The 15,000-nt window shown below is 35.0% G+C and overlaps 3 protein-coding genes across 7 annotated transcripts in view; 1 reads left to right on the top strand and 2 right to left on the bottom strand.

Annotated features, from left to right (window-relative positions):
• LOC122256405 (protein-lysine N-methyltransferase EEF2KMT) overlaps positions 1-2,120 on the bottom strand; it is a 6,467-nt gene extending 4,347 nt beyond the window's left edge. For all 5 annotated transcript variants that reach the window (XR_015191715.1, XR_015191714.1, XR_015191713.1 and 2 more), the window contains exons 1-3: positions 1,836-2,120; positions 1,006-1,158; positions 196-384 (exon numbers count right to left, since the gene is read on the bottom strand). Coding sequence is in view for 2 of the 5 variants with exons in the window: in XM_043021062.2 (XP_042876996.2) it covers positions 196-384; positions 1,006-1,158; positions 1,836-1,910 (417 nt within the window). In the remaining 3 variants the exon portion in view is untranslated. The remainder of the gene's footprint in view (positions 1-195; positions 385-1,005; positions 1,159-1,835) is intronic.
• Positions 2,121-2,854: 734 nt separating this feature from the next.
• Positions 2,855-10,552, top strand: Ndc1 (Nuclear division cycle 1). Its single transcript, XM_086545151.1, has 11 exons — positions 2,855-3,014; positions 5,012-5,240; positions 5,738-5,903; positions 6,120-6,361; positions 7,007-7,161; positions 7,461-7,656; positions 8,041-8,246; positions 8,423-8,537; positions 8,949-9,049; positions 9,159-9,307; positions 9,662-10,552. Exons 1-11 carry the CDS (start codon positions 2,985-2,987, stop codon positions 9,726-9,728), a joined length of 1,656 nt encoding a protein of 551 aa, XP_086401277.1. The 5' UTR covers positions 2,855-2,984; the 3' UTR covers positions 9,729-10,552.
• A 1,228-nt stretch (positions 10,553-11,780) lies between these two features.
• The window catches only part of LOC122256403 (uncharacterized), a 41,370-nt gene continuing 38,150 nt past the window's right edge, over positions 11,781-15,000 (bottom strand). Inside the window, exons 4-6 of the mRNA XM_043021060.2 lie at positions 13,728-13,877; positions 13,305-13,430; positions 11,781-13,103 (exon numbers count right to left, since the gene is read on the bottom strand). Coding sequence (XP_042876994.2) covers positions 12,973-13,103; positions 13,305-13,430; positions 13,728-13,877 — 407 coding nt within the window. The 3' untranslated portion in view covers positions 11,781-12,972. The remainder of the gene's footprint in view (positions 13,104-13,304; positions 13,431-13,727; positions 13,878-15,000) is intronic.

The raw sequence follows: 15,000 nt of genomic DNA, 5'->3' as shown, positions 1-15,000 counted from the left end.
TAAAAGAGTAAAACTTTACTGACTTTCTAAATACTTCTTGTAGCAGTCATTCATAAAATAATTTGATATAATTCAAAATATTGTAATTAAATCATGTCTAGGAACTATTTCTATATGAAGTATTTTCACCCTGATATCACCTAGTTGTTCTTCTTTAAAGGATGTCCATATGCAAATGACTCTCATGGAACTAACCTCCCAAGTAAACAAACCAGTAGTCCCATCAGAAATTAGTTTTCTTGTTTCTTTCATTGTTAGAACACAATCGGACTGCAATTTGTATGTTCTATAACAAAGGTCTGTTGATACAGATGCACACTGGGATATGAGATCTGTGTAGACTAAATACACATCTTCACATACTTCTTGGTTACTTTCTTCAATCTGTAACAGTGTCAAGATATGTTTTAGTATTTCTAGAGGATAATGTGCAGAAAGAGAATAGTTTTTGAAAAAGAAACCAACATAAAATTAAAACCCTATTACACAAAAGTTCTAAAATCACTTGCCATAAATTACTCCATATATGGACATAAATATTATATCCAATTCTCTCACACATCTATGTCAGCACATAATAAGGCATACCCACATTTGTACGGCAGTTAGTGTCTAAAAGCATTTCAAGAAGTAGTTTCCAGTTGTGTAGTACCACAACTACCTTTTCCAATGAATTCCACAAAACAAGAAAAAGTAAGCAACAGGAGGGATTGTGATGTAATTAATTGCATTCATGATTTATAAGAAACTGGGATATCCTATACCAAATGCATGCAACATTTGTCAATAAATTTCAAACACCACATGTAGAAAATGTACCAAATGCATTTGTCATCTGAGATGCTGAAAGAAATGTTTTTTGAGGATACTACTAATGAGCTAGTTCTCCTAAGCTTATTTATGCACTAGTACAATTACCACAGAAATCTCTAACTATTCAAAGTGCTTGATTTGTATATCTTCCTAGAAAAGCATATAAAATTTTTAAAAATAGATCCCTCTTACCAGCTCAATAAAATTTTTGAGAAACATCCGAGCATAACTCGTAGCTGGTGGATACCTCCTTGCAATTGGGTGCTGTACAGTGTTGCTCAGGAAGTTCTCTTGGAAGCTGGCAGATTCATCATATTCACAGCTGATCAGAGCATCCTTAATATCCTAGAATAAAATTACAATATTCATAATACTTGCCTTACAAGTTGAAGTGAAATATAGTGAATTAGAATAAAGTTTATTCTAATATGGATGATCCTGATCCTTTTAATTCTGTGCAGTTCATTTTATTTAAGTCATTCCACTGAATTAACATAGTCATCTATGTAGTTATTCATCCAAATGCCCAACTTAGCTCTTGTGATAATGCTAGTAACTTATAATTATGTGAACAAAAGAATTATACACAACATGGATAAATAAACTATTAGAGACTAAAGATGAGTTTCCCTCAATAATACCCCCCCCCAAAAAAAAAATGAAAATGAAGAATGAAAAAGTAAGTAAATCAGTTTGCAACATAATGTCCCATAAAACTTGGCTTAGACATATAGTATAAAATTCCAATTAAGGGACTCTACTTTTCATACTATTATTTTCTAAAATATATTTCCTTATTTCAATGTAATGATTAATGGTATATCAGTTTCTTTATAAAAGCTATATACTTGTTAGAATAACATATATTCTGTACTGAAAAATCAGTTATCCTATTAAAATATCTTCTGGATATGTGATGCAGACCTATTCCTGAGACCTCTACTTTTCTTTTAACAAGTTCAAAACTGATACTGTGCCATAATATCAACCTAATTTTCAGTCCATAACAACTCTAGTTTTACCTTCCAATTGATGTCTTTTAACGGATACATGCGGAGATACTTCCAAGAAAAGTCCTGCAGCAAAGTCTCCATCATTCTCAAAATGCTGTCCTTTTTCAAACTTTTAGATTCAAAAGTTCAAACTAATGCTCAATTCAAGGGTCTACTTAACATATGCAGGTTTACGTTCATAGATATAAGTCCCATTTACAATTAATCAACAGTATTTACAACTCGTTTGAATGTCTGTCTACTTTTATCCTGTCAAAGTCCTCCTCCTACCCCCTACCCCCTCCAGGCCCTACCCCCTCCTGGAGGGGGTTGGGGGTGGAGGGGCCCTCCACCCCCCTCTCCCCACCACCCCTTCCCACGTGCTTTTGTTTACATCTCAGTGGAAATAACTAATATCTTTAATATTGTTATTTGATTTTACGATTACTAATTAAGTATTCGTATTTTATTTTCTCCGACTATATTTTAATATCAGGATAATTAAAGCTTGTCATTTAGATGTTTTTAGCTTATATGAAGTACAGGTGAGATTAATCTCGACATGCCTGATGTTCGACACTTTATGATAAATTAAACATTCTGTAAAATAGCGTCTAACCAATTACTTTTTATATTGACAATGTATTATTCTTCTTGTTTTAGGGCTGTATACCACGATGGAACTTTTCCCCATGAACAATTTAAGAAATTGTTGTTTATAAAAATTATTTATAATATTGATAGACTTCATAAACACCTAATATAAATAGTCTACTGACAAGCATTATCCTCTAACAACACTTCTTACAAAATAAATTAAGTAATACACCAAATCTAAGCCCACAACATTAAAATTAGAAGAAAAACAACTACATGCAACAATTTTCCACACAAGCAATTACTATTTCCAAAGCTAAGAAGTATCCTAATCACCAAACATAAATATCCAACCATCACTTATAACACTCTGCTATCATAAGTTAAGAGAAGACAAAGCTAAATATCATCACAAAACGCCATAAAGTGGAATGATAATCGTACAACAATTATCCGCGCCCGTACGAGATCACAATGGCCGGCGTGCAGCACTGACCAGTTTTTAAATGCACGATCTCGTTTGAAATTTCTCATGAACTACCCATGTTTTGGTTAATTGTGGAAGCTTATTAAGTCGTTAGGATGAAGCTCGAGATTCTCTTTACCACAGAGGTGAGTGGGTTTTATTTAGTTCTTTGCATAAGCTTTGAATTATTTCATGATTTAAGTTGATAGGGAGGATCTTATATCTTTTTATCATATTGAATTTGTTAAAATCCAAATACATTTTCATTTATTTCGGGACTGCGTAGAGATCTTGGTTCATAATTTATTAACATTAAATGTAATTTTGTTTGTCTTTTCCAAGACGTTTTCGACATTTGATCAATGCCTTTTAGAAAATGCCAAAGGACAGAATTAAGGCATCAAAAGCATTTAAAACCCTTGTATCTGCCCACCCTCTCACTTGCCCAAACAGGTTAGCAGGAACCTATGGGGTTTGGCAGCAATAGATTTAGATCTTGCTTGCCAGCCATGGGAGCATTTAACTCTTACCAAACCCTTCCTCCCTTAAGTTTAGCTCTAAGGAATTGGGTATATTTTACTGATTAACTTGTTGTGGCTTTTGACATGATCTTTTTTTCTCGCAATTGTATTAACTGTGCTATATTAAATGTACAGTAATTATCTTAAAAAAAAGGAATATGGGGCTGTTTCTCTCAGCCCAAAATTACGGAGTTTGGAAATATTGAGTTATGTGCGTTTTTGATAACTTTCGGTCTTCAGGAATCTCCCTCAATCTCTTTAAAGCTCCCCTATAATTTTTCTGGAGATTATACCCTATGAAAGTTACCCCCAAAATATTGGTTATTTCAATGTTTCCTTGGAAAAATGGTCATTGCACATTACTCTCTTGATATGTTGAAAACAGTTGACATATTGATGGAGAGTATAGAATTCTCCATAAAATGAGACCATGTAGGAGAGATTTTGAAATGTATTTTTAAGTCTATCTTCTTTGTTTTCCACCTCGTCATCATCTTCGTCCTGTTCTTCTCTTTCTTCTTCTTCTTCTTTCTTTTCTACTCGGGAATTATAGGAAGAATTGCCAACTGATGTCAGAGTTAGATATATTTTTGCATAATTGTTAGTTTTTCCACTTTGCTACATGATATAAGGTATTATCATAAAATCTTCAAAATCTTCAAATATTTAGCTCCATAGAAAACATGAATCAAAACTTATTTATATATTTTTTTAAGATTCCGTAACCTTGTGCATTTTGTAAAAAAACCTGTTATGATTTTTTTTTAAATAGGTCATGTTACCTCCTAAGTACATTTTTGTTCTGTTCATTGCTTGAATCTGAAAAACTGTGACTTTCATGTTACTGCAGAGTCACCCAATTCTTCTCCAAAGATTTTGCCCCAAAATAGAAGAAACAGTGATTCAGTAAGAAAAAGGAAGTTATGAGGATCAAAGCTGCTATTATTTTTTAAAAAATCAATGAATAGAAATACATATATTTAAATAGATAATATAGATATTTTAGTGCACTGCCCCAATTGTATAAGATTGTATTTTTATCATAAAATATCTTAGTTCACCATTTCTGCATGGTGGCACTTGCTTTTCAAAGTAGATTTGGATTGATAATGATAGAATAGGTCTTGTTTCATTCAGAAAAGAAATGGTTGTTGAATGCCTGAGCATATTTAAGAAAAAACAAATCTAAGGAGAGAAAACTGCAGTGAAATATATATTAGTTTTTTTTTTTCTCTCTCTCAAAAATGCTGTTCTACAGTGCTATTGTCTGTAAACTAGATCAAAATTGGAAAATCTGCTTGGTCACCTAATGGCCAATTCTTTTCTGAATGGAATGAAACCTGTCCCATTATTATAAGCTATATAAAAAGTGATAGACTAAATAAAAAAAATATATGTATCATCAGTTAAGAATAAAAGGATTAATAGCAGAAACAGCTACTCCTCAAAATAAAAAAAATCAATCTGAAAAAATAGCTGGTCTCCACAAGTAATTCTGTAATCTCTTGTGCTTCATACTCAGGCAGCAAAGATATTTATTTATTTTCATTATATTTGTGATTACATACACAAACACACACACACACACACACAAGTACTATTGATATTTGATTTTTTTTCAGGTTTTGCTTTGGCGTTATGTGCGGACTTTGGCATGCCTGTTTCTCCTTCAGTTCTTCCCAGTGTCACTTTGCAGTGTTTACCACACAGTTGTAGCACAGGGGGTATTCAATCCGCTCATCATTTCATACAACCTTTTGACATGTTTTTCACCTGGAAAACTCATTCATTGGGCCATTCTGGCTCTGAGTTTTGTGTTACTGGCAAGAGTTCACATCAAGTGTTATACAGGTATGGATTTTGAGTTTTGCATATTTACCTTGAAAAACAATGAAACAGTAATGATGATAGTGGTATATAAAGATGCCTTAGCTCATTGACAGAAGACTAATTTTACTATACTATAGTAATTATAATCTATTATAGAAGAATTAAAGGTAGATGCTTAAAGGAGGCCATTTTGTTCATCAGTTAGGTGACAGATTTGCCCATCTGCCAAGGGGCATGGAATTGGGAACATTAGAAGTAATATGAATGACTTTGTAGATGAAGCTTGTGATATCAAGCTTGTTTTGGAAAAGCATATTCAGGAAATGGTAATTGCTGAATAGTATAGCTCTCAAGAGTAGCAGGATCTTGATCAATAAAGTAGTAATTAATCATATGATACTGCAGGACATTTTGCTCATATCCATTGTGAGAGATGCTCGATCTTAGTGCTCTGATCTTCTGAAACTTACTTATTCTTGACCAAGTACCTAATAATTAGTATTGGTTTTTATTTACAGTAAGCACATGGGTGCCACAGAACCGCTTGGAGAGATGTAGACGATTACTGTCACCAGCAGTGCTGTTCAGATTAGCACTAATTGTGATTGCGTGTGCACTACTTGCCAATTTTTACACTTCCTTAGCCCATCCTGACTTCATGATCCTCATGCTGTGTAAACCAGGGTAAGTTATTTATCTTAAAGTTTTTACTGCATTTACTGCCAGAAAGTTCATTTGAGATAATCTTCCTATGATGTTATTGGCTTTGTTATTTGAATAACAGTTACACTATATGACATGGTTGTAATGTATATCATTGTCAGAAATGTGATATGAAATACAACTAGTTAGACATTAATTACATGTTGATTTATGTATATATTACTTTCTTTCTTATAGGACTAACATGTGTAGCAAGCACATGTCAGTAATCACTTTCATGAGTGCTTATGTTGGTCTTTGCTATGGCTACAAGTACTTCATGCAAAATGGTAATTTACTAACCATAGCCCCAGCACATCCCAGGAAGCTACAACTGATTAAAGCCAAGATGAATATGCGAAGTATAAAGGAAGCCTGTACTGTGTATGGAGCCAGCAAGTTCTCATTTTTGCTTGCAATTTGCTTTTACATGGCTGCTGGTAAGTGAATCAGAGCACAAATGTTTAGGCCTACAGTGTATACAAGGAATAGTGATCAGTGTTCATTGTGAATCTTTACAGTACCTAACTGATAAGTTCATTTTAAAGAGAGGCAAAAATTAAGTCATTGCATCAAGCCTTATTTGTAGTGTCAAGATTTTCCCGTCCACCAGTTTGTTTGTTGATGTTTAGATCATGGATTGAGATCCACTGTTCAGGCTGTGCAAAATCAAAATAAAGAGTGAAAGAGAGAGGAAAAAGATCAGCTGAGGATTCCCCCAACTTGCTTATATTCCTACTTAAAAGAGAGATAGCGAGAGAGAGAAATCTTATGCCCTGAATGCTCACATTTCAGCTTAGTTGAGAGAGAGATATGGGAAAAAAATGATGCCCTGAATGCTTACATTCCTTCTGAAAGAGAGAAAAACGGGGGAGGGAGGGAAGAAAATTGAGCACTCCAAGGGTTAATGATAGCCCTGTAGTTTTGGCTTTTGAGGTATTTTTCAACACATCATTTGTCAGAATGTCCTTGTTTTAATTGTACATTCCAAGGAATGAACAAGTTTCCAAGCATTAACAGGGCTATTTTGGGATGTAGTGAAATATTTTTTTTAAAGATGAGTGTATCTTTCTTTTTCTTCCTAGGCATTGTGACCAGTTTCTTCAGCGGAAGCAGTGACTGGAAGGAATGGCTGGTGATCGTTGATCTGCCATTGATGATACTAACAGCAACAGTGACAGGACTTGTTGCAGTTACTCTTGCTCTTTTTTCACAAGTTTTTAGGATTTTTGTCACAGAGGTATGGACAGAAGTGTTAAAGAATTAGTGTATAAGCTGAAAATTTTATATTTATTTATTTTATGACAGAACAAGTAACTGTTTGAGAGTGATATTTATAGGAAGTATCATTGTTAGTAGGAATAAAGCTAAGAAATTCTCCAAATTAAAGTGACACTGCAGAATATCTATAAAATAGCATAAGAATACTCAGAACCAGTCTATGGAATTATATCTCCAAAGCTCTAAAGTTTTCATTTTGCATCATATGTTATCCCATTGACTTGATTATTTTATACTAAGCTTCTTATATGCTTACAGCCAATCCAGATTCCATTGGCCTCAGGAGAAGATGTCAACAGCACAGAAGCTGAAGGAGACTCATGGAGGTTGTGTCATGCTCTGAGTTCCTCTGGCCTCCTTCAGCTCCTGGCCTTTTGGGACCTGAAATCCTTGGCGTCCTCTGATCCCAGGGTTTTCTTGAGACGTTCACAAGTCTTTGCTATTAGTCAGCCAGGTAATTAGTTTTTTTAAATTTATAAATGGATGATTATGGTTATTGATTCTTTGGGTAAGTGATGTACATTAACCTTTCTGCTATAGGCCTTTTTTGGTTTGGAAACATGGATTTCAGAGCAAACTCAGTCAATAAAGTTTATGTATTTCTCATAATGTTTATTTTCTTTTTTGTCTGCATTTTTTTTTTTTTTTTACTGTGAATTTACATACTTTTTATTTGTGAGTATCTGACAAGAAAGAATAAATTGAAAGCATTTTTAGTAGAGACATTATTCATGCTTGTTACATGAGCCTTAGAATGGCTCGATATGTTATTCTCATGTGATTCACTCTACCTAAAAATATCTATGTAATTCTTGTATTGATTTGCCACTCCCTGCAGGTGGACATCCACGTAACTGGCTGGGCATTATGAACCCATCTCTGAACCTCGTCCGCAAATTCACCGAGCGTATACGAAGACAGAACTGCCCTGAAGATGTGCCAGCACCCCCTAAGCCAGTGGATCCAACTTCTGCCCCAACCGATGTCAACAAGAACGAGGTCACCAAGCCACCTTCTCCACCTCTGAGGGAGAGGATCATAGAGGTGTGCCCTTGAAATATTCAGTGTTGTTGCTGTTGTTTTTTTGTTTTTTTTATTAATTATTCTTTAAAAACTCTCTCTCTCCCCTCCCCCCCTTGCTCTCTCTCTCTCTCTCTCTCTCTCTCTCTCTCTCTCTAATGAGAAGAAGTAATTCCATAAAATGAATTATGTCTTTGTAGATGCTAAAGGGCCTGAAGAAATATCCATTCTTTGGGTACTTCTTGAGTGAACTGCCAGATGCCGCCAATCGCAGTATTTTTGCTGAGGCATTACCAGTTATTTGGGCTGTACAAGGTGAGATATGTTGTTGTTTTTTTTCATTGTAGATACAGATTCAGAAGTATCTTTTTCTTGGTCATCTTGCTTATGATACTTCAGTCAAAGAGTGCTTTCACACAAGCTAACTAGTTTATGGAATTGAGTGTTGCAACTTTTGCAAAGCATCATTTCTTTAGTGATAAATGGCTCACTCCCACGGCTAGTTATTGCCACTGCCCATTAATGTTCATAGTTATCCATGGCTTACACTTTCTATATGCTTTCTTGTCACACCTCGTCTGATGAGGAGTTGCTTGAGTCTGTAGTGACAAGGGTTGTCTGTATATTAAGTGTGTTGTTGCCCATATAGCCAATGATCATGTTAAAGCACTTTGAATGTCTATAAATTAATTTCCAAGATCTGATATAAGATTTATTCCCATACAGCCCTTGGAGACTTAATAACAGCATCATACAAGGAAGACAAGTATGGTGTGGTGCAGCGCAATATTCCGGACATTTTGATGGCTTTCATTCACCTACAAAAGGTAAGAGAATCTTTGCTAAGACAGCAGCAACCCAGAGACTCATAAACTGAGGACAGATTTTCACCATCCTGTAGTCCTTTTCACCAACAAAGCATACCTCTTTTAACAGGTGGTAGATAGTCCGAGCAGAGGAACCATGGGACGAAGAGCAGGTGCTGGGGAGACTTTGCCAATTGAATTGCAGCTGAGAAAGGCTCTTAGATCCACCTTGAGGTCGGCACTGTACACAGTGACAACCACTTTTGGCTCTACAGTGCTGTAAGTTCTATTTCATCAGTTATTTTGATATTTTAAAATTTAGTTCATTACCAAATTAAGATCCTCAAAAGGAAAAGTATTTTATGTAAATTGTAAAGTATATGATAAGAGTGACACTTGGAGGCAGTGCTCTACTTTTATGTATACCCTTGTATTTTTTGCTATGTCTTTATCAAGACAGATTCACTGATACGAAATTAAAATTAGACTTCAAACTTGAAGAAATGCCAAGAATTCTAATGCATTAGGTAGATAGGATTTCAAGTGAGTTTTTTATAATTTATTTTTATGGGAATAATTTTCACAATTAATTTACAAGTAATAATAATCCTCTTTATTAATTTTTTTTTTCAGAGAGTTACAAGTATCTGCTGAGTGCCAGATTAAGTTACAGTCTTACTTAGATTTCAAAGAAGGATGAATTTTGGATGATCTCATCTTGGATAACGTTTAAAGAAACCAACCCACACCAAATGTAAGATGCAGAAGCAGGAGTCTACTTGGCAATGAAAGGGTTAAAGAGTTGCAGTTTCTTACTGCAATTTTTTGTCTAAACTGAATACTATGTTCCTCAAAATTAGGTATTGTATAAACCTAATGTGACTTAACTTTATCTGCATGTTGGGTTGTTTATTTTGTATATTTTGCTCTTTGCTGCTTAAATGTAATCATGTGATTTGCCATTGCTGCGTAACTGAAAGTTTTATAGCAGATTATCCACTGCCTTTGGGTTTGTCTCTCTCTCTCTCTCTCTCTCTTTCTCTCTCTTTCTTTTATTTTCTTAGTGGATTTTTTTATACAAAATGTGATATGTTTAAAATACTTTCTTGCTATAGGTAGTTCTCATTAAGTTGTAAAGAAATACATTTGTATTACTGAATTGGGGAAAATGTGTTGTTATACTTGTAAAGAGGAAATAGGATATGTGCCATGTATAATTGAGGTGGAAACATTTTTTAAAGTACACAAAGTGGATTATTTAGTTTTTCCCAATATTTTCCTTTGAGAGTATGCTGGAAGAGGAAGCATGTATCAGTGCATTTAAATTATTGAAGCCAGTGAAGTTAGGTTTTAGATTCGATGTTGTTTTTTTTGTTTTGTCTCTTTGTCCATAGAATAAAACAGCTTAGGAAGATGAAGGTCTTAATTTGTATTAATTTTCTTTCCTTGCACCTGTGTCTTTTTTGTACATAATAATGGCTTAAGTTTCTGTTTTTTCATTTGAAAAATAAAATAAGCTTTGTATTTGTTTTGTTTTCTTATCATATGAACTTTATAGGGAATATTATAAATTACAAATAATAAATATATTACAAGGTAGGAACACATTGTATATGTAGTACTCTGTCCCTGTTATAAGAATATATCTGGACAATGAAGTATAAAAGCATGTAGTTACTCTACTTTGAGCACAGCACCCTGGATTAGATATATCATACAACAAACATTTCATTGGTGGTAGATGTTTAAACAAGAAACATCCCAGGTGCAGTTTGGTTGGATTGCAATTTAAACCAGCCCATGGTGACCTATTTCACACACGTTCAGATTTATGTTTTGCTGTATGAAAAATTTAGGAAGAGAACTTTAGTAGTCTCATAAGATTCTTAAAAAAAAAAATATTAGGAGAGATATTTAACTTTTAATAGCATACTGTCAAATTAGTTCATATCATCTTTGTTGCTATTTTTTTTGTTTTAGTATAGTTTTGTAATATATTTACCGAATTGTATATTCTTTTGGATTATATTTCAGTACTTTATCTTGTTCAAATATACCAAACAGTCTAAAGGTTTGCAGCCTTCATCAGGCCATCTGTGTTTCTAAACTGACCCATGGCATTAGTTGGTAATTTTAAAATGCACATAGGAAAGGCTGTGCACCATTTGAATGTAACAAGTAATAATGGCATGAAATGAGAAAAAACGATTATGATTGTGAATAATTTAAGATTGGGATGATGTATTACACGCAGTGAGTGGACAAAGTTTCCATAATCCTTTATAAGCTCTTTATCAAGGAAAAGGCAGTCATATCACACGGAATGTCAAGGCAAAATTACCTGTCATGCCAATGTAAATCCTCTCTCTCCATTCCATCTCTTAAACTGAATGACAGTCATCAGACATGGAATGCAGCTCTTATCACCCTGTCCTTTCATGGGGCGTGACTGCCATTCCGTTTGCTAAATTGGAATGAGGTGCATAGAGAGGAGGTACACAGGAACGACAAGGGATATCAGTGTCATTACCTATGAAATGACTCTCATCGGCTATTACTTTCGCCATTCCCCATACTGTCATATTAGTGAGTCGCCATTTAATGACAGAGTCGGAAAGTTGGCAGTCTCTAGGTGCACTTATGTTTTACCTTATATATCAAACCAATGTAAATATAAGTTTCAGAATCTGAAAATGAAGTAGAGTAATAATTAGTTTTCCAATTTTCAATAGCTTGGTCACGAAAACTAAAATTATCATAAAATATTTATTCAAAATTAATAGATAATAGATCTATACAAACAAGAAACTGGACAAGTGGCAGAGCACAATAGATAAAATTCTATTATAAGAGTTCCACTTCATTGTTCTTTTTTACTTCATAAACCTTCTAAGAGATAAAACAAAAATATGTAAACTTTATTCAAGCAACTTTTATAACAAACTCCAAAAGAAAAATCATAACATAATCATATCATCATCAATTTCTTTTTAGAACTTAAGGTTGGTGAAGTGTCAAAACAATGGAAAAGCCAGAGCTTCCCACAGTGGAGAGTAGAATAATCCCTGATGGAAAAAAACAAAGGCAGAAACACAGCACTGTAACATTATTAGATTCAACAAAGGATGAACACGAAACGACGATGAAAAAAAGAGGAGAAAAACTATGTAACAACATTCACTAAAATACAGAGTTTGATTTCATTTTGCTTCTAATCGTATCAGTATACAGTATTTTTTCTTTGTTAATTTAAAGAAAGCATGATAAACTGAGGAACAAAACAGGTGTCAAACACAAAGAAAAATGATAGTCACAGGACAGCACAAAAGGAAATCTCATGTGCAGAAAGGCCTGTATTCACAGTTTTGTACTTAAACAAAGATTTCCCACATTTAGAAGTTCATAGAATTAAGGCTGATAAAGGATCCCGTATGAACCAACAGTTTATCATATATATAATACGCTGACATTCACAGGCATAAAAATACTACTGAATACACTACATATATCAATCTATGACAAAAACATCTTTATACATTAATATATGTACAAGTTAAACATGCTACCTCTAAGCACAATATATTCAGATCGAAAGTTATAATTAGTAGGTATAGAGATGCTGTTCAATCAGCTCCTTCAAGGAGAGATGTGATATTACCCGAAAATAAGAAGATACATGGCAAGCTTGTTCTGGCGAGTAAACTCCTCTCTTATTCTCGTATTTTGTTGTCTAAGACCCATCTTCAGAACAAAGTCTCCAGAATACACATAATGCGAAATAAGTCACCATATCCTTAAGATTGTCCCCCAGACTTGGTAATTACCATGGTATGAAAAATTTACCAGTTGCATACCAAGTACTATGAATAATGACATTAGGCCACTATAAGATATTAGGTGAGAGAGCTAATATCTAAAGAGTCCATAAACACGATTGAAATCTATTAGAAGTGCCCACATATTGGAGTTTCTTTCTCAGGTCGTAAGACGGTGTCAATAACGTGGATGACTCCGTTCGTGGCGATGATATCGTGCTTAATCACATTGGCCGATCCCCCAACACCAGCAAGGCGTCCTGTGGGTGAAAAAATAGCAATTTAGTACTTTCAAATCTTCACAACACCCTTCTCTTATATCATTTAAGCACACTGATCTTCTGGATGTTTATTCGTATTATCATATTTTGCTTCGCATTTATTTTGATTTATTTTTCGTCTAAGAATACATATCGTTGTCACAAACATTTGATGAGTACATCTGGGTTATTTCAACTTACGCGTGTATCCATCGGAGGTAACTCTCATTTGCAACTCTTGCTCCTGGGCAAGGGTTGGCAGCCACATTCCGTCTCTCAATCCCTCACTGAAGTAAGCTCCAGGAACGATGTGGAACATCAGAACGTCTGTAAAATAGAAAAGGACATGGGCGCTATGAATTTTGCAGCCGTTGGTCGAAACACATGTTAGTAATCACACGCGTTATGTGGAAGCTGCTGTTAAATCTTATTTTTTCCACTTTTCATGACCAGCTTGAAACATGTTAGGCCTTTGAAATGTATTTACGTATATCTTTAAGTGAGAAGAGGGAACAAAGAATCGTCTTTGGTACGAATTCAGAAATCCCAACAAGTTTAGCTTCCCAACTAAAGTAAAAAAAAAATAGATAGACTTGATAAATCAGAGATACATCTGTAACTCACTTTGTAAGAGAGTGATGTTTTCGATGAAACTGGACACCGTGGCATTGTCTATAGCAGCGAAGGCCTCAGTAGTGGGTAGGAACACCGTGTAGGGACCATCTTGCTCAAGGACTGGTGTCAGACCAGCACCTGTCACGGCCACGTTTGCTCCTAGGGAAAAGACGAGGTCGGTGAGCATTTCTGGGCAATGCGCGCACGCGCGCGCACGCACGCACGCACGCACGCACACACACACACACACACACACACACACACACACACACACACACACACACACACACACACACACACACACATACACACACACACACACACATTTGGACTTTGCATGAAACACACATTGACATGCATATCTATATATGTGTGTGTGTATATACTGCATTATATGCATCGTGCAGTTTTCCGCTCGATGAATCAGACCAATGCTGCTCTTTACTTTCTGCCTGATCTCTCTTTTCACATCCAAAGTGAAAACGCTTGCTTAGTGAACGTCTGCATGTAGAGACTCCGGGAACTACGTCATTCTGAGGGCTGCTATTAGGAGCTTCAGCATGAATGACAAATTGCGTGTGAAGTATATGCACGACGGGCGTGTCTCCTTGTAGAGGAATGTCCAGTTAGTCTCCATGGTTACATAGATGTTAGTCAGTGGTTCTTATATTCATTTTCTTTAAAAACGAGGCTCATGAAAACTTATCAATTTGTTTCTTTATTGATGAGCGAGAGTAATGATCACCAGTCATGTAATGCATTCACAGCCGATTGGGACTAAGAGAAGTTGACTATAAGAGGATATGGTTGAAAACTCAATAGAAAGAGTACCTCGATGACTAGCTACATTAGATAAAAATTCTAGTGAGAAATCTCATTGGATGTTCTTCAAAACATGCGTCGTTACTTCTAAAATCCGAATTGCAGACTACTGTTTCAAAATTTGAATTCTATCATTTATTATTGCATCAAAATCTCACCACAACTGCCAATATGAAACCGTTGTTAATGAGTCTGCAACGGATTAATTTATTGTCCAAAGTCACACTTACCTTAAAAGCACGATTCATCCTGCTGACCTGTCATGTCCTTGTGGTGATACCTGTCTGTCTGTCTGTCTGTTATTTTCTGTTAATAGTCTTAGACGTTCTACAGTATAGGTCATGTCTTTTAGTGATGTATACTCTTGTTTTATTCTCATTACCAATTTTTCCATTGAAACTTATTTACTGAATCTGCGAAATATCTTTTACACTTTTCGACTAAAATCGCTTATTCTTAG

This window comes from Penaeus japonicus, unplaced genomic scaffold (genome assembly GCF_977035675.1).
Source record: "Penaeus japonicus unplaced genomic scaffold, GWHDUDI00000001_assembly GWHDUDI00000016, whole genome shotgun sequence".
Taxonomy (NCBI): Eukaryota; Metazoa; Arthropoda; class Malacostraca; order Decapoda; family Penaeidae; genus Penaeus; species Penaeus japonicus.
The sequence above is the reverse complement of the archived record's forward strand: the minus strand, read 5'-3'. Positions and strand labels throughout refer to the sequence as shown.